Raw genomic sequence first — 18,002 nt, forward strand, 5'->3', positions numbered from 1 at the left:
TTCATTCAGCGTGATTCAGATGAGAGACCCAGCTACGTGTGGCTAGTTAACCGGTGAGCTGACCAGGACAGTTAACTAGTCCGTTAACCCAGCAGTGAGGACTGTACAGTGAGGTCCCAACCAACCAACAACACACCAGAGAAAATAAATAATAAATAAATAATAATAATAAAAAATAAAAGAAATCACAAGAATCTAAAACATGCCAGTCTTTTTTTTTTTTAAAGGAGCAGAATAAAAAGCCACGTTGTTATTGAAATGAATTCAACACTTAATACCATTCAAATCAAACAAATGAATTCAGTTTCTAACATTTAAAACAAAGATTTCTCTGTACAGAAGTATAATATTGCAACCTGATATTGTGCATATAACTCACACACCAAACCTGTTAAGATTACCAAAAGAGGGGCAGCGTTCACCGTTCAAAGGTGCGTTTTTTGTTTCAAACTGTCTTGCATTCTTTGCAGCCATATATATATAGATATATGTATGTGTGTGTGTGTGTGTGTGTGTGAGAGAGAGCGAGAGAGAGAGAGAGAAAGAGAGAGAGAGAATAGAAAACAGAAAGAGAGAGAATAGAGACAGATGCTCAGCTAATGGGATATCAAGTCCTTTTCCCATCAAAATCCTTGTGCTCAAAAATCAATGCCCTTACTCAGTAGATTATGGATTTCTAGAACACTCATACACACATTGCCAGCTTGTCAAGTGTGTGTGTGTGTGTATGAATGTGTGTGTGTGTGTGTGAGTGAGTGTTGCCTCTGTAACGAGTCACTTTGCAAACTCTCTGCGTTGCCACGTGACTCTCTCTGCTGAGACACAGCGCCGCGTTCTCGCCAACAGAGAGCCACACAAGTACCAGCTACTCTGGCGCTCGTCCACAAGTATTAATTTGATGAGTAAATCTGCAACAGTGATGCACTCAGCCTCTAAATTCACTACGGAAACATTAAAACGGGCCTCGAGCTCTTTTGTTCAACATAGAAAGTTATTAGAAAAAAGTACTGTATCCTACGAGAGCCGGTTGTTGAATCTGATGAATTCTTACGACTAAGGATATTAAGTGATTTCCAACAATATGTTGCGTTTTTAAACACCACGACTGAACTTTATTCTTCTGATACTCAATCTACTCTATAGAAAGAAGCAGGGAAGGAGCGAAAAAGACAAAGGAAGAATTAAGAAAACAAACAAAAACTGATGAATGACGAAGGAAAGGCCAGAATGCCGGGTGAGCACAGTAAAGGTTTAAAAAAAAAAAAAAAAAGAAGAGAAAGATTAAGAGTTAGTGTTGTGTATACTGTATGATGCTGTACCCATTATCTAATACTGTAAAACTTCTGACCTCACAATGGAAACTGACAGAACTGTGCCCTTAATGGTGCCCTAAAGCCCAATGTCAAAGAGAAATAAGAGAAAAGAAAACATCTATCCAGCGAATGACTGAGAATATTCATATTTTTCAGTATAAAAGTGTTTTTGGTCAAACGTCTGTGTTAGGTGGCAGGATATAAAATCTACAAAGTGCACAAAGAGAAGCTATCTCATAGCCTCAACACACACACCCACCCTAAACTACTATCTTAGACTACTGCGTATGTGCATGTGTGCGCGTGTGTGTGTGTGCGCGTGTGTGTGTATGTGCATATATATTTGTGTGCGAGTGTGTGCACATATGACCCTGTATAGGAGTTTAACTGTAACACAGGGCAGTAGGAAGCATGCAGTATGACCTGAAGGCTAGCTAAGAGAGGAAGCAAGGATGCTATACTGTAATGTCTCTAGATCTAGAAACACTGGAACACACACTCTCATCCTGAGAGGCGTTTTACTGGCGGCCATGTTTGGTCCACTTTTTGGAATGTTCAATTAACTGACATCAGCAGAAACCAACAGTCGGTTCTTCTTATTCTAACTTCCCCCAAAAAACAGACACAGCGCGTGTGTGTTCAAGCGTTTGTACATCTGCGGGCAGGATACGCTGATACACTTCTCAGACCTGTGTCCTGACCAGCTGCCCGCCTCCCCGTCTAGTCTATTACATAGATAGTAATTTCCATTCAAGTCAAGGATTACTCTAGTGTAGTTTACTACTCTTTAAGCCATGCTGGCAGTGCAGTTTGGAGGCTCAGACAACAAACGGGTTGACTGTATGAAATCATAGTGCAACAGGAGAGTCCTGGAGAGGGGCGGGTGTGTTTAGGTGAAATATATGTGTATGTGTGTGTGTGTGTGTAATCTCAGAAAGAGAGGGGTTTTCTGTGTCCCCCATTATCTCCCCTAAGAGGCTGGTGAGAGGGCGGGACAGGTCGGCTCTTCTTCCAAACACTCCGTCGTATCTTCCATCAGATCCCACTGTACAGTGTCCCTCTTATTCCGCCAAGATTTCTATCTGTCTTGTCAGACATATTGTCCGTTTTTGCCTCGTTGCCCACAGCTTGAGGCAAGTACACACACTGACACTCGCACACACTCTTCAACTTGTATTGTGCCTCCAGGTGTCCCTGTGGCCCAAACCCTGCCCTCTAGAGAGCGTGATAAAGAAACAATGATTTATTTACTCAGCATCGCCATTAACCTTTTAGTCCAGAGCAAACCTTCCCGTCTTTCACCTGCGTGTGCGTCTGTGTGTGTGTGTTTTTGTATATGTGCTTAGAATCAGAGCTGCCTGGTCCGATCACACACACCTCTTTCTTGCATGCGTGTGTGTTAGTGTGTTTCAGTGAGAGTAAGGATGTTGTGCGTGACTCTCAGACGTCAGACTCGATGCTTGGCATGCGGCGGTAGAGCCGTGGCCGGTTGCTGCCCGCGCTGGAGGCTCGCGGCGCTGTCACATAGCTCATTGGCTGAGAGGCAGCAGGTGGGACCATGTAAGCCACCACAGGGGGCTCCTGCTGAGGGTAGAACAATTGTTGGTCGATATGGCCGCCATGCTGGTTGACTTGATGGTTGCCATGGTTACCAAGGGTAAGCGACAGCGGCATTCGCTGCTTGTAGAGCTCGTGGGCAGAACTTCTCTGTGGCATGCGTGTGACAGACTGGGAGGCAGGATCTCGTTGTGCTGTGCCGGGGGCCGACTGGAGGAAAGGGTTGTGAGAGGGCCGATCGGGGAAGAGACTCTTTGAGCGCCGGGGGAGGGGCATCGGGGCGTCCAGACTGTGGTGGTGGGACGGTGACGGAGAGGGGGGGCTGCGGCTGCTGAACGGACGATCAGAGCGCATTGTGAGAACATTAGCATAGGCCCCCTCGTCCAGGGTCAGCTCCCTCTCCCTATCTCTGTCAGGCAGGCTCAGCCCCCGCAGGTGAGTGTGAGGCTGTGACTGCCGCTCGGGAATGCTGTCTGGAATCATGTTCTCATAGGAGTGCTGACGGCTCAGCTGGAGGTGCTGAGCCGACGAGGAGGTGGGGAGAGGAGATGGAGAGGGAGAAGAGGGCTCAAAGTGGCTGACCAGCCCGTCCCCTTCGCCCACCAGGCCCAGCTCGCTCTGGGGAAGGTAGTGTGTAAACATGTCCCCGCTGTGTGGGTGAGTGTGCGTGTGGGCGTAGTGTGAATGGAGGTGGTCTTCACTGATGTCATACAGGTTTCCCAGGTGGGCGCAGGCATCACAGCGAGCCTGTGGCGAGCGAACGGTGTAGAGGCCGGAGTAACCCGTCAGCTTGGTCAGGCAGGCGCGACAGTGACCAGGCCTGACGCCTTGTGTCCCCGTACCTGCACTGGGGGCATCAAACGAACCTCCCGCCTTGTCTTTCACACTAGAAGGAGAGAGGATGACAAGGATTATACGAAAAAGACAATGAAAGCACTTGAAACAAGTTCTTGTGTGTATTTTCCGTGTGTGTGGTACCTGCTGTGTGTGTAGGTGCTGTACTTCTTGTCCTTCAGAGAGTGCAGGTCAGCCTCAGCGCTGTGACTGTGATGCAGCAGGCTGGCGCTCAGCTGCAAAATGGGTGTGTCCCCCTGGTGGGAGTGTGTGTGAGTGTGTGAGTATGTGCTGTCAGGTGGAAACAGGTCAGGAGGGTAACTGTGGTCGTCACCTCCCCCCTGGCTGTCTCGCTGGTAGGGGGGAGCTGAGTGGAGACTGGCCTGGTCTGAGTCAATGGAGTAGATCTTGGTTCCTCCGCCCCCACCTCCTCCTCCTCCCCCCCCTCCACCCCCACCCCTCTTTCTCAGCTGATTGATAGGCTTAAATCCGCCCCTCGCCGCCATGGAGTCAGAATCTTTGTGTGACTGCGGCCGGCTGGAGCACTCTGAGATGTCGGAGTGCGGCGGCGGCTCTTCGGGCAGGTAGCGCTGGCTCTTCATTGGTGGAGGTCCGGGTCCAGATGCTGGGGCGGGGCTTTGGCCAGGGCTGGGAGATACGACAGTAGGCTGTGTCTTAAGCGTCTCCACACTTTTCTTCCACAGGGCTCGAGGTTTTGACGCAGAGCAGGCCGGCCCCGTCATCCGGGCCTTACCGTTGTCGTTGGTGATTGACAGCTGAGGCTTGTTGGGGCTGGTCTGGAGGGGGGGAGGGGGTTTTTGTTGCGCAGGAAATGGCGCAGCATTGTTGAGGAGGTTTTTGTGTCGCCCGGACAATGACAGGAAACTCTGTGGACCAGCGGCGTTGCTATAGAGACCAGGACCCTTCGGAGGCAGACTATGGAGTGAGTTACCTAGGAGACAAGGAGAGATGCACCTCAGACAGCAGATACAATAGATGGATGTTTGGATGGGTGCTCAGGCAGTTAGGTGATAAATTATCTATTGCTCTGGCACGCTGTGTATACTACCTAATGTTTTTCTAATCATGAGGCGAGCTCGTGCATGACAGTCAATGCGATTAAAGCCTGGAGTCCACAACAAGGTGAAGGGAGTCACCTTTACTTATGCAAACACAGACCGCATAGAAAGGGCAGGGTAACCTCTGTACGTGTGAGAGATCCTATCACAGGTGCCGCAGGTAGATTCTATGATTTTTGTTTTAAATGTTATGTAAAATATTAATAGTTTACTGTGTATAACAGTATTACAGTACCTTTCCCTGACACCATATCTAGGATGCCAGGCTGCAAGAGGACAGTGTTGCGTTTGGGAGAAGACAGAGCAATGGACTTGGCAGACTTGAGCAGGTGCAGCATGTTGGCTTGAGGACTGAAGCCCAGCTCGGGAGCCTTCTTCTTCATATCTATATGAACGCCGTGGATACAGCTCCATATACCCTGAGAGGAGGAGAAAGAGAGGAGTGGAGAAGAGAAGAGAGGAGAGGAGAGGGGAGAAGAGAGGAGAGGACAGGAGAGATAGGAGGGGAGAGGAGTGGGGAGTGGGAAGATAAAATTTCTTAATTCTCAATCCTATGACTTTGCAAAAATAATAAAAAAAAAAGTTCAAATGTGCACTAGACTAATTTCCTTGCAAGTTAAATTAGAAGAGACCTCTGCATCCTCTCCTCCAGTGAGTTTACAGCAAACCTTAACCTCATTTTGTTTTGTAATATGGCTCGAAGAGATAATCTCCCCTTTCTTAGATGAACTGCTTTGAGAGGCGCCTAGAAAATTAAATTTAGGTGATGATGTCACTGGAGGGAGTCTTTGAGTGCAAGGAGATGTTCTTCCTAGAGCCACTTAACCTCCAGCATCGCTGCTCTAACAGCATGCATACACACTGAGAGACACACACACACACACACACACACACACACACACACACACACACACACACACACACACACACACACAGGCGCACATTGCACTCTTTTTGTAAAACACTTAATGTGTGAAATGCTGCTCGTCTGGAATAAAAGCCCTGCCTAACACAGAGACATGACATATGAATAATGAAAAAATGGTCTGTCTGGGTGTGCCCATTTCTGTTTTGTGTGTGTATATCTAGGTTTGTTTGTGCGTGCATTTGTCTGTCTGTCTGTCCGTGTGTGTGAGTGTGTGGTTAAGCCCGTCCCTCACCTCACTGCACCTGCATATGTGAAACCATTTTTAACTTTGTCAGACCAGACTTGTGTACATGTGTATGTGTGTGTGTACATGTGTATGTATGTGTGTGTGTGTGTGTGTGTGGGTAAGAGAGAGAGAGAGAGAGAGAGAGAGAGAAAAAGGCTTGTGTGTGCTTTGCGTGTATGTATATGAGAGTGCGTCCACGTTGTCATCCTCTTAGCTGTTTGATTCCTCTATCCTGCCGTCCATATGCGCAGCGGTAAATTCCTCTCAGCTGCGCTCTATAATCACACTATCCCCCCTCTTTCCTCTTTTATCACACACATACATACACAGATTCCTTCTATTGTGTGCGTCCAACAAATACACACATACACAGATGTCCACAGATTCTTCAGGCATTCTCACAACTGAACGCCCTTTCTGCGCTTTCCTGTTTGCATTTTCATCGCATCTGAAGAACCATGAAGATTAGGCAAATTGGACAGATAAATGGATTAAAAATCGACTGCTTTGTTTGAGATGCAATTTTTGCACACAACGAGACAAGCAACAGAGTAACTGTTTTTGTAATTTACTGTGTGAAGTTTGAATTGATGTTGTTAAACACCACAAAGGCTTGCCGCCTGTCTTCAAAGTCGCAATAATGTGCCGAGGTTTTTCTTCTGTCATTTCTCTGCTTCAGGATGTAACCATATTAAAACAATCTACAAATATAGTTAAGTTTTTTTTCTCTCGGTAAGCCTCAGTGCATTTAACCCACTCTTTCTCTTTATCTCTCTCCTTTTCAGAGTAGTCTGCAAGTCGGCTTTAATGCTTAAACGTCAATAACTCTACAACAAATTCCTATCTCAAGTCCTGATATTGATATTGCAACAACCAGTGATTTCTTACAGTCTGAATCAATGCTGCACATTAGTTGTTGCGCTCTTGAGGACGGTGTTTGATCAGTGAGTGGAGCTCCGCACTGATTCAAACTCAAATTCAAACTGAAAAATCTGAAAGTACTACTTCAGAAGCAGAAGGAAAAACTGCCTCCCAGGAACTGAAACCGGGCCCACGTCCTGCTGTCAGAATGCAGGTGCAGTTCCTGGGAAAGGTTCCTGCAGTGGACGAAAGTTATTAGAAACGCTTCCCTTCCTCACCCTGCTGATAGTGAAGAGCAGACCTGGCCTTCCAGAGCAGACACCAGTGAAGCAGTATCTCAGCCTCCAGTAAAAAAGATGCTCAGAGATAAAGGTGAGGATGGAGAGGCCCATGGCCGTGGCCAGCATGTAGAAGACCCCCGCCATGTTGTCCACGTCCAGCTGGCTGGACATCACCTCGTTCTTCTCGTTGTGGCAGATCCCAGTCAGCCACTGGGCCTCCAGCTCCTCCATCTCACCTGTTGGAAAGGTAGAGAAAAGGCAAAGTGAAGGTTTAAGATGGCAGCAGAAGGTAGAGGTGAGGAACAAGACAGAGGAGTGGAAGGAGGGACGGGCTGGGTAGAATAGGGAATAAGAGAGGTGTGGTGGGAAAAGGGGTGTATCATTACGAGGGAAGATGGAGAGGAGAAGGGGGGAGGGGAGAGAGGTGAAGTGGTAAATAGATCATAATGGAAAGGAGACAGGAGTTGGAGTGAAAAAAGGTTGTAGGAGGAGGAGGAAGAATTGATAGTGATGGAGTGATAAAGAAAGATGGGAGGAATTATTATCAGATTGAGCGTATTTGTGTGTCTTAGTGTGTGTGTGTGTGTGTGTGTGTGTGTGTGTGTGTGTGTGTGTGTGTGCTTGAGCACGCAGGTGTTTGCCCTGAATAAAAAGGCCGGGTGTGAAGCGAAGCCCTTTAGTGGTTTCAGCAGTTTGATTTCTGTCTGGCTCATTCTCTTTCTTCCATTCGCACCCTCTCACAGCTTATTATACAGAACAATCCGGAGGAGTAAACATAACAGGACACGGTGGGCACACACACACACGCGCACGCACACAAACCCACACAGAGTAATGATGATGAAATGGTGTGTTAAGACTAGCCCCTGATAGCTTTCTGACAGAGGGAGGGAGGAGAGAGGGAGAGTGTTGGGGGAGGGGGGAAGAAGGAGGGAAAGCTGAGCATTGGCACAGCTGTAATAACACTAAAGGCCTAGAAACATCCTAGAAACTTCAGAGCAGCGCGTGCATGTGTCCGAGCGCCTCACCGTCTCCTATGATGCCCAGTATGGCCAGATCAACCAGCCGTTTCCAGTAGGATCCTTTCTGCAGGGCGATGCCATAACCAGTGGTGGCAAAGATGTACCCGCTGCCGATGGTCACCAGCTTACAGCCGTCATCTCTTCCGGCCATGTAGTTCAACACCGCGGCGTCGTAGATGAAAGCATCCAGCTTTCTGTAAGAGAAGCACACATTCCTGATTTACTGTCAAGAACAGTGGTTCCCACGCCTAAAGGATGACAAGGGTTTGTGAAATGATTACCATGAAAGGACAAAGGAAAAAAATAAAACAAACACTTTTTGTGCTACACATTTATATCCGCGGTACGACTGTGAAATTCTGGACAGTTGGCCTCTAAAGACTTCTCAAATTAAACAGTTCAAAAGGGGGAAGTCACCATGTGGTCAGACTGCTCAAAGCTAACACACACTTTAAAGGAATAGTTCAACATTTTTACCTCCACCACAAAGGTTATGTTTTCACCTGTGTCTGTCAGTGTGTTTGTTTGTCAGCAGGATTACACAAAACGTACTTCACAGATTTGTACCAAAGTTGGTGCAGATCTGGTTAAAGAAGCTTCACATTATAAGATAGGGCATTTTTTTTGGCTTTTTCGTCAAATTCAAAGAAAATAATGTTTGGATTTTCATGTAAAATATCAGACATATTTATGGTGTTGAGCTCTATGACTTTGTATAATTTGATCTGACAGACATGTGCAGGATTGTTTGGCCTGGGCGGAGGTATGCGGTTTACACTGAGTACCATTCTAGTTGGGAAATGCTTATATTCACTTTCCTGCAGAGAGTTAGATGAGAAGAAGATCAACACCACTCTGGTTAAGAAATAGTCCAGCACATAAACACCTATCAAACCACAACTTGTTGTTTTGACACTTCAGTTTTTGTATGGATTAAACAAACATTATATAAAGTGTTAATTAGTGAGCTTCATAGGTGCTTGTAGGCAGATGTTATCTTTGGACAGCGCCAGGCTCACAGATCTCCTCTGTTTCCAGTCTTTATGCTAAGCTAACAGGCTGCTGGCTGTATCTTCTCATCTAACTCTCAGCAAGGAAGCGAAGAAGCGTATTTCGTAAAACAGGCCATACACTGTGACAAGTAGACACTGGTTCATTTTAAGGGGTCACAGGCCAAAAAGGCTGGGACACAGAAATACACTGTGAGGGCACCAGAAATTAATATTTATATAATATGTTATGATAATTGACATATTCCTCTGTCAATCCAAGCATCAATATTTCTTATTACTTTTTACACGATGTTATGATAAATTGTCATAAACAGTTAAATATTGTTTGTCTTCTCTTTTTTCTTTTTTTTAAAATGTGAATCTGTTTCTATTAAACCCGTGTGATTCATTATGTTGCTTCAATTGACGGCAAAAGAGCGAAAGATGTGAAATTTGAACCATCAAACTACAACAAAGAAACTTCACCACAGTGTAGTGACTGGAACAATGTTGCTCAGATCCACAAACAAACCACTTGGATTACCCACAATGCTCTGTTTTCTTGGACTTTCTTGTGCTGCAAGAGTAAATATTCACGCGCACGAGGATGTCTTTGTTCGAGCGGAGCCGCACTCTTTCACTCGCAGGTTTTGTCATTATTCTGAAGTGACAGGGTGAATTCAAACCAATCCCCTCGTGTGGAGCTGAAACATCTGAGCTCAGCAAAAACACAAGTTTGATGTATGACTCTTAACCAAACAAACAAACCAGGACCTGATGGAATCGGCCTATATAACAGCAGGACCCTGTTTTTAACTTCATTATGAGCAAAAAAACGCTTTTATATAACTCAGTGAATAAGCCCTGGTGCTAATCCACCCGCCCAAGGCCCTCTAGATATGTATGCAGAAATATAAAACACTTTGAATTAAAGTGTTCACCACAGGGCATATGTTAAATGAATACATGGAATATGTGTTGTTAGAAATAGTTTGAATATTGTTCCTGCACGGAGAATTCAAGGCTAATATTCATTCATTTATGTGTACACTGCATGCCATTAGTATATGCAGCAGTTTACATGTGTATTATATGTCAAAGCCATTTTCTGACGTAACTGAAATTTTGACTCCACCATTGACATTTTATTTTGTCCAAACAACCATTTTTGCTTAAGAATTAAATTAAAAACTGATGATTGTGCTGAACTCGTTCATTATACAGACGTTTTATAAAGTAAGCCTCATATAAGAGATATGAAAAATGTATCTATTTATCTATTTGATATGCAGTATCAATACAGTAATTGCAGAGAGGGAAAAGCAAAAAGTAAAATTATGTTTGGGGAAAATATTCTAAAGATCAAAGCACACAAAACTAATGAACAAATAAAAGCAATGCAGCCATCCCTCTATTAGTGTGTGTTTAGGACGGAGAATAAAGGTGGCAAACTCCAGAACAAATTACACTCTCTCTGTTTTGGCAGCTCCTTCTTTCCAGCAGCAACACGACTGTATAATGAGCACTTGCAGGCAACCTCTGCGTATTACCATCGGTGACAGAAAACACTCAGCACAGTTACTGCAGCATTTGAGCATGAGCTGGTGTTGGGACCCAAGGGGCCCGGTTTCTGTGATGCAATGTCTTTTCACATGTTCTTAAGCATGCTGTCTGCAAACAGAATTACCCTCTCAGGTATAATAAGCCTCAACTTGACGTGAGTGGGCGTGACAAGTTTACAGTACCCAGTCTTGAGGCTGATCAGTGCATCCTGGACACCGCTCTGATGGTATTTGGTCATGTACTGATGCATATCTGGGTAGTTCTTCCTGATGTTGCGCTCGGTGCTGCCGTTAGGAACCGTCCCGAAGCGAAATGGAGGGGAGTAGGAGTACGGACTCTGGAACTGCAGGGGGAGAGAAAGAAAGGAAAGGAAAAGAGACACAGATTGTTTCAAGAGGAAAGTGATAGGAGGACACAGGGTGACAAAAAGAAAAGAGATACGGCGAGGAAGAGAGTCCGAGTAAAAGAGGTAGCAATCGTGTGAAAGTGAAGGAGAGACACGGGGTGAGGAGTAAGGAGGAAGAGTGGACAGTGACAAGAAGAGACAGAGGAAAAAGGAGGAGGGAGACACAGTGGAGTGGACTCATCAGTCATCATCATTGTGTGTCCAGTCTAGCGTAAGACTGGCTGAGGTTCTGCTGACACTGCCAGCCTCTGAAAACTACACACACACACATCCAAACAAAAACACAAACACACGCGTCTTTGATCTATGCAGCCTGTGTGTGTGTGTGTGTGCGTGCGTGTGCGCCTGTGGGTCTGCTGTGCTGGCAGTGTTAGTGTGGTGACAGCTACGGCCAGAGGGTTTGGGCTGTTGAAGCCCAAGGGCGCTCCCTGGAGAGTCCTGTCTGGCCGCAGGGCTGGCATCCATTACAAGAGCAACCCTGACTGTGAATGCATTTAGTTTCTTCTGTGTGTGCGCGTGTATGTGTGTTTTTCTGTGTGTCCGCATGTGTGTAATCCCACCTTCTTGTCAGACAGTCCAGTGACCTGGTCCACGAACTCTTCCTGGATCATGAAGGCAGCCAGGTTGGCAGTGTAGGAGGCCAGGAAGATGACGGCAAAGAAGGCCCACACTGATACGATGAATTTACTGGTGGTGCCCTTTGGGTTCTGCACGGGCACAGAGTTGTTGAACACCAGACCCCACAGAAGCCATATGGCCTTACCGATGGTGAATGATGGACCATGTGGGTCTGAGAGGGAGAGAGGAAGGCGGCAGAGCAGAGGGATTAATAAAAAATGAAAAGGTGAAACAGAACCAGGAAAGAACAAGGCAGGCAGAGGTGTATGAAACCTTAAAGTCACATATCCAATTGTTGGTATCACACTTTTGTTTTTCCCTTGAAATTCCTGCCTTAATGTTGCTTTTCCAGCAGCTGAAAAAATTATAAAAAAGTGTCATTGCAGTGGTTCTAAGTTTAGCAACTCAACACACACCAACTTAACTACACAAAAAAAGCTGCAATAAGAGCGTCATGTTTCCTTAATTTGATGTATTTGGTATTAAACTGGTGCTTTATGATGTGGCTGGACATGATGTGTAAATGGAGGAAGAGAGAGTCTATTTCATTTTATTGTGTTTATGCCTACAGCTCAGACATTTAGCTGTGGTCATCGTGGAGGAAAGGCCTTTGCTTGGGTTAGGAGCGTGATCAATAGGTGTAGTCAAAAACTTCTTTTGGTCTGACTGACCTTTACTTCTACATACTTCTAACTTCAGCTGTGTATCTACACAGATGTTCTGAAAAGCACCTCTTTCTTCGGTGTCTTTGTGTTTCCTTACCACTGCTTTCATTTGTTCACAGATTTTATTCACAGTTTCTCTCTCTGTTTTTTTTTTTTTTTTCATTTAACGAACACAAATCTATTTTAAAGATGAACAACCTTCTTCTTCTTCTTCTCATGCAGATTTATTTTACAGGTTAACAAAGGTTAATTTACAACTACAAACTTTGGAATTATTTGTGAACATCATTTTACAAGGTTAAAATCGTATTGACCTTAATTTGAGCCCATAGAGATGCTGCATGCAGATATTTGCACAACTAACGCATCAAAAAACTGCAAGTTGAGAGGTTCAACCGTCACTAAATTTCACTCGAATTTCAAAAACAACAGGCCTGTTTATTTCAAAGTGGGCTGTAATTGGCAAGATGTACCAATGCAACACAATTTGATTTTCCAGCCCGGAGCAGTAATGCAAGTCTAAGTGACCCCCGAGCTGGATTCAATAATTTTATTTTCCAACTGAAAATGTTTGTACACAGGGTAAAGCCATGAGCTTACTATTGAAGGAATAGTCTGACATTGTAGGAAATAAGTTTATTTACTACTTTGCTGAAAATCAGGTGAAAAAACAGATAGACCTGCTGATTGATCGGCAAACTCACAGTGACGAAAGGACTCGAGAAATACTCTGGTACATAACCCCAGAACACCACAATATGTTGCTTTACACTTTGGTTTTGTATAGATTAAACAAACAACATTATTATTGAGCTTTAAAGGTGGAAAAGATGTTGTTACCTCTAGACAGAGCCAGGCCACTTCCAGTCTTTATGCTAAGCTAACTAGCAGGTTGCTGGCTTTAGCTTCATATTAACCTACGGACATGAGAGCCGCATCAAGCTCCTCATAAATAAAAATAATTCTATTTCCCAAAATGTGGAATTGTTCCTTCAAACATCAACTGTTCTCCTGAAAGGTGAAACTATTGGTAAAGGAAATATTAGTTAGGAAATTACACGGTTGGCATTTGTTGTTCACTGAGTGTGTAAGATGAAAAAATAGTAAACTCAAATGCATTGTACAGATTTACTGAAGCGTGTTCAGAAGCTGCTGAAGGGAAAATGAAAGCAAAAAGGTTATTTATTCACTTTCTACACCTGGATTGGCCTTAAGTTCATTTAAATGTTAAATTAAGCTAAATTTTATGTGAACACAACATTAATCTCCAGTTCACCACCATCAGGGCAGCTCCGGGTTCTGATTTTTGATGATGCCTGAGATTCCTGCGCTGATGACTAGCTTTGGGATAGAGACTTTTTAATGCTCTGTAACATTAACTTAACCGTCTAAAGTCAGAGTAATAAGAGGTCACTTCTTTTGCTTCAGGGGAAGCAGCTGGGATTCCTGCTTCTTGCTCTGGGGAGAAACGATCGGTGTGATATTGCTGATCGCGCGTGTGAGTAAGCCTACCTTTGCCTTGGGCCAAGTTGCGGTTGAAGCCCAGCGGACTGACAAACTCAAAGAGGAAGACGGCGATGGCTGTGACGATGAGCAGCATCACAAACATCATCACCCAAACTGATGCACTGAAGGGCTCTGAGAGGGAAGAGAGAGAGCGAGAGAGAGGGAGTTAAAATCGAGTACGTGAGGCTGTGGAGGAGCAGGAGATGCATAAGAAGTGAGGTATGGAGAAAGAAAGAGGAGACAGACTTGCAGAAATAAAGGAGAAGAAGCTGGAAAAAAAAGAGAGAAGATGGATGAGGGAGAGATAAAGCGAGGAAAAGATGATAGAGAAGACATAGAGAGGGGAGAAAGGGAGACAGACGAAGTGAGGGAGGAGGGAGAGGAGGGGAGGAGAGGGAGAGTTAGTCACAGAGAGTTTGACGGAGCACATTTCCATATTTCTCATTATTCCCTTGGATGAGAGCTGAGAGAGGGAGAGGCCTGGGGCGGGGGAGATGGTTGAGGAAGGGGGGAGAGAGGAGGAAGGAGAGAGAGCGATCTGAGTGATCTGATGTGCCCTGCTGTGGGCATGTGTATGTGATCTACTTGTGTGTGATCTGTGCATGTGTACGTGTGTGTGAGTGTGAGTCTGCATGTGTTCGGTGTGTAGCAGGGCAGGAGTTCAGAGAGCGGGATGAGTACCAGAGACACTGAACCCAGACAAATTGTATGTGTGTGTGTGTGTGTGTGTGTGTGTCACTGTATGTGTAAGTATGTGACTACCAGGGTTAGCCAACCCTGAGAGATTGTGCGCTGAGGTGCCTCTAATATGAGTGTGAGAAATACTGAACCGTCACTGATACCCTGGCCCAGGCTCAACACACACAGTCACTCACACACACGTACTTTCATATAAACACACACACAATGCATTCACCCCTTAACATACATACAGCCAAAGCATATTCATTCTCCACACATTCTTGATTCAATATACGGACGTCCTAATATATTCGTGCAGTATCACACACACACTGTACATGGCTTGATACACAGGGACCAACACACGCATGGTCCAATACATCCGCTCGCTCCCCGCCTCGCTCCAATGACAATGCAAGACATTAGACGAGCACAGAGGAGCGCTTCAGTTTCTAGTCATCTGAACAACTGGAGGAGAGGAGGAGGAAGGAGAGGAGGAGAGGAGGAGAGTATCAAGACTGCTTTGTCTGAGCTGACTTTTCAAAAAACAGCTGGCACGCTCCACTTCCTCTGCTCTGGTAGAAATATTAATGTGCTTAGGGTGTTGAGGCCCCAGATAAAGTCAGAGTACAAGTGGAATTTGGCCAGAATATACTGTCTGAATAAAATATTCCATTTTATGTGCGGGATTTTGCCAACATGTAAGCACCTCCCATTTTTCTGCCCCCAGCAGTCGGCTCGCTGGGGGACAAGACGGAGAGAAAGAAGAAAGGGGCGGAAAAAAGAGACGAGGAAATTTATAGTTGAGGAAGACAAAAGGAAAGATAGATTTACCGAGGAAGGCAGAAGGGGAGACGGTCCCATTGCTACGAGACACCATGACGCTGATGCCAGTCTCCACAAAGGGCACAGAGAAGTCGATGACCTCTGACCTCTCCTCGTTGATGGTCAATGAACCCACTGCCATTACTGCCTTTTTATACACCACCTGGAAGAAAGAGGGAACAATAGCCATATTGAGTTCATGACTCACTGCTCTACACTGACAGAAATAAATATAGTGAGCTCTGTAAATATTTGGACAACGTCATACAATTCGTCATCGATATGTTTCTCCTTTTTTATTTTGGATGTGAAATATCACAGTGACTGAGGGTATAAACACAGAATGTCAGCTGTAGTTGGAGGCCATGTTCAGTCATATCGGATAAAAAGTAAATACACAACTGTCTTTTCATGGTGCCACCATTTCTGTGTGTCTGAATGTATTGTGACAGATAGAGATTCTGCTCGTGAAGCTGTTGTTTTTATTATGTAGTAAAACTTTGTTTTTTTTTCAGATTTAATTGTCTAAAGGCTTCTAGCAGTCTGCTCCCATAAACATCACCACAATCTATGGATCATATTGTCAGGTACCATTATCAGACGTTTTCCGTCTCAGTTTTACCCTTTATGGATTTGACTGTGACAGCACTTAGCTTTAATTTAAACTGTGATTGAATAAATCATTTCCATAAAAGATAAACAATAGCGGTCAAGTAAGCCTCAAGGAGTCCTCCTCCTGCTGAAGAGCCTCTTAATCTTTACTTCAAAGCAGGAACAAGACACATTATTGACCATATAAATTACAGGTATAAATCAAAAAGTGTGACTTAATGATGACAAATCAGCTTTTGTTGTGACTCACAAACAGAAACAGACAGTAATTATGGTGTCATAATGTGTATGAAAAGATGTGTGAATCTATTTAAAAGCACCTTTTAGTCCTGCGCTGATCTGGGTTGCTAGTGGGGTGACAACTTTTGTTTACACTTGGATCACAGATTGTAGTTTTAAAGGATAAGTCTGACAACTGCACATTTTTTTTAAAGTCAACAAATCTCAAGAAAAGACCAAATCGATTCTTTTGTTAAGAATTGTTTGTGTATCCAAAGCCTGACGTCTTATTTGTCTGTGCCACAGACCTCCATTGTTGTCTAAAACCTATTAAAAATGCATCAGTGAAATACTTTTGCACAGGGTGATGTGTTCTTTCATTGGGATGATGTTGTGTATTCTGCATCGATCCCAGAACTACAGCAGTTTTAGGAAAATTGCTGAGCCTTTAAAAAAAAAATTAAAAAATCAAACTATATATTTGTGACTTCTTTATAAAGATATGCTAGGAATGAATGGGATTAGGTCTGAGTGACAAAGACAGGGTAGGGAAGTTTTAATGCTAATTGTTGACAATAAAAAATATAGAATGACAGTCTTATCCATGAATCATTACATTTAATAATAATTCCATGTAGAGTTAATCTGTGAGGACGAACAAGCCATACAGTCGAAATACTGGGAGGTGGCTGAATGATTTATCTAATGTGCCACTTTAAATTATTAGTAATGTAAAGAAATAATTTGACTTTTTGGGTAATAGTGTTATTTGATTTCTTTATAAGCCTTTGGTATCAGGATTGATACGACCTCACCTGCCTGGTTTCTGTTTATTACGTGTGCAGCTACAGTCAGCAGCCACTTTGCTTAATTTAGCATAAAGACCTGAAGCTATAGTTAAAGGGGCGACTTGTTGAGGTGCTAGTTTCCCTCTGTTTCCAGCATTTATGCTAAACCAAGCTTGTGGCTGGAGTTTTATATTTACTACGCAGACATGAGCGTGGTATCAATATTCATATCTAACTTGGCAACAATGACCAACTATTTCTTAAAATGATTCAAGAAAAAGTCAGAGAGACCGACAGACAGGGTGTAGTAGCAGCAGAGCGACAGGTAGGTAGTACCTCTCCGACCATGCCGTTCCAGACATTGTTGATCTTCTTGCCGTGTTTTCCATTCGTGACCAGGTAAAGGTCGTAAGTAAACTTGACGTTCCTCGCTATCTTCTTCAGAATGTCAATGCAGAAACCCTTGCAGCACTGTTTAATGTAGGAGCCTCCTGATGTGCTGTTACTGCAACATACAGATACACACACACACATATGCAGAAACACAGTTAGGTCGTATTTTTTTTTAATAACAGAGGACAGTTCAGTGTTATACAAGCAAATGTGTGGAGTGTGACTGTAACTGTACTCTGTGCTGCCTGCTCATTTCACATCTGGTGGTTCCATCAAACTGTAAAACTAGAATTATAACAGTGCAGTGTAACCATAAATACTGCTGAAGGGCAGACAGAGCTTGTACGTTAGTGTGAGTATATATATATATATATATATATATGTGTGTGTGTGTGTGTGTGTGTTTCCCTTAGTGCCAGCTATCCAAACCAGATGAAAACACTGGGGTACTGAGCAGATGCTGCCGGGCTTTAAATAGAGCTGGGCTCTGCAGAACAACCAACCCACATGATTAAAATATCAGCTGTCCTTCCCCTCGTCTCTCTCCTCATTCCTCTACTCTGTCCTTTCCTCCCTCCCTCCTCCTCTCTGTGTCTCTCCTCGTGTCCATAAGCAGGTAGCTCTCCAAAACTC

At 44.3% G+C, this 18,002-nt stretch overlaps 1 protein-coding gene across 1 annotated transcript in view; it reads right to left on the minus strand.

The window, feature by feature from the left end:
• Positions 1-18,002, minus strand: part of grin2ab (glutamate receptor, ionotropic, N-methyl D-aspartate 2A, b) — a 93,373-nt gene that overhangs the window by 935 nt on the left and 74,436 nt on the right. The window contains exons 11-20 of the mRNA XM_056372570.1: positions 17,313-17,481; positions 15,367-15,520; positions 13,858-13,983; positions 11,623-11,852; positions 10,839-10,999; positions 8,108-8,295; positions 7,077-7,315; positions 5,019-5,202; positions 3,849-4,656; positions 1-3,756 (exon numbers count right to left, since the gene is read on the minus strand). The exon at positions 1-3,756 is cut by the window's left edge and continues 935 nt beyond it. Of these exons, the coding sequence (XP_056228545.1) occupies positions 2,754-3,756; positions 3,849-4,656; positions 5,019-5,202; positions 7,077-7,315; positions 8,108-8,295; positions 10,839-10,999; positions 11,623-11,852; positions 13,858-13,983; positions 15,367-15,520; positions 17,313-17,481 (3,262 nt within the window). The 3' untranslated portion in view covers positions 1-2,753. The remainder of the gene's footprint in view (positions 3,757-3,848; positions 4,657-5,018; positions 5,203-7,076; positions 7,316-8,107; positions 8,296-10,838; positions 11,000-11,622; positions 11,853-13,857; positions 13,984-15,366; positions 15,521-17,312; positions 17,482-18,002) is intronic.

The sequence above is a fragment of the Seriola aureovittata genome, chromosome 3, assembly GCF_021018895.1.
Source record: "Seriola aureovittata isolate HTS-2021-v1 ecotype China chromosome 3, ASM2101889v1, whole genome shotgun sequence".
NCBI lineage: Eukaryota > Metazoa > Chordata > Actinopteri > Carangiformes > Carangidae > Seriola > Seriola aureovittata.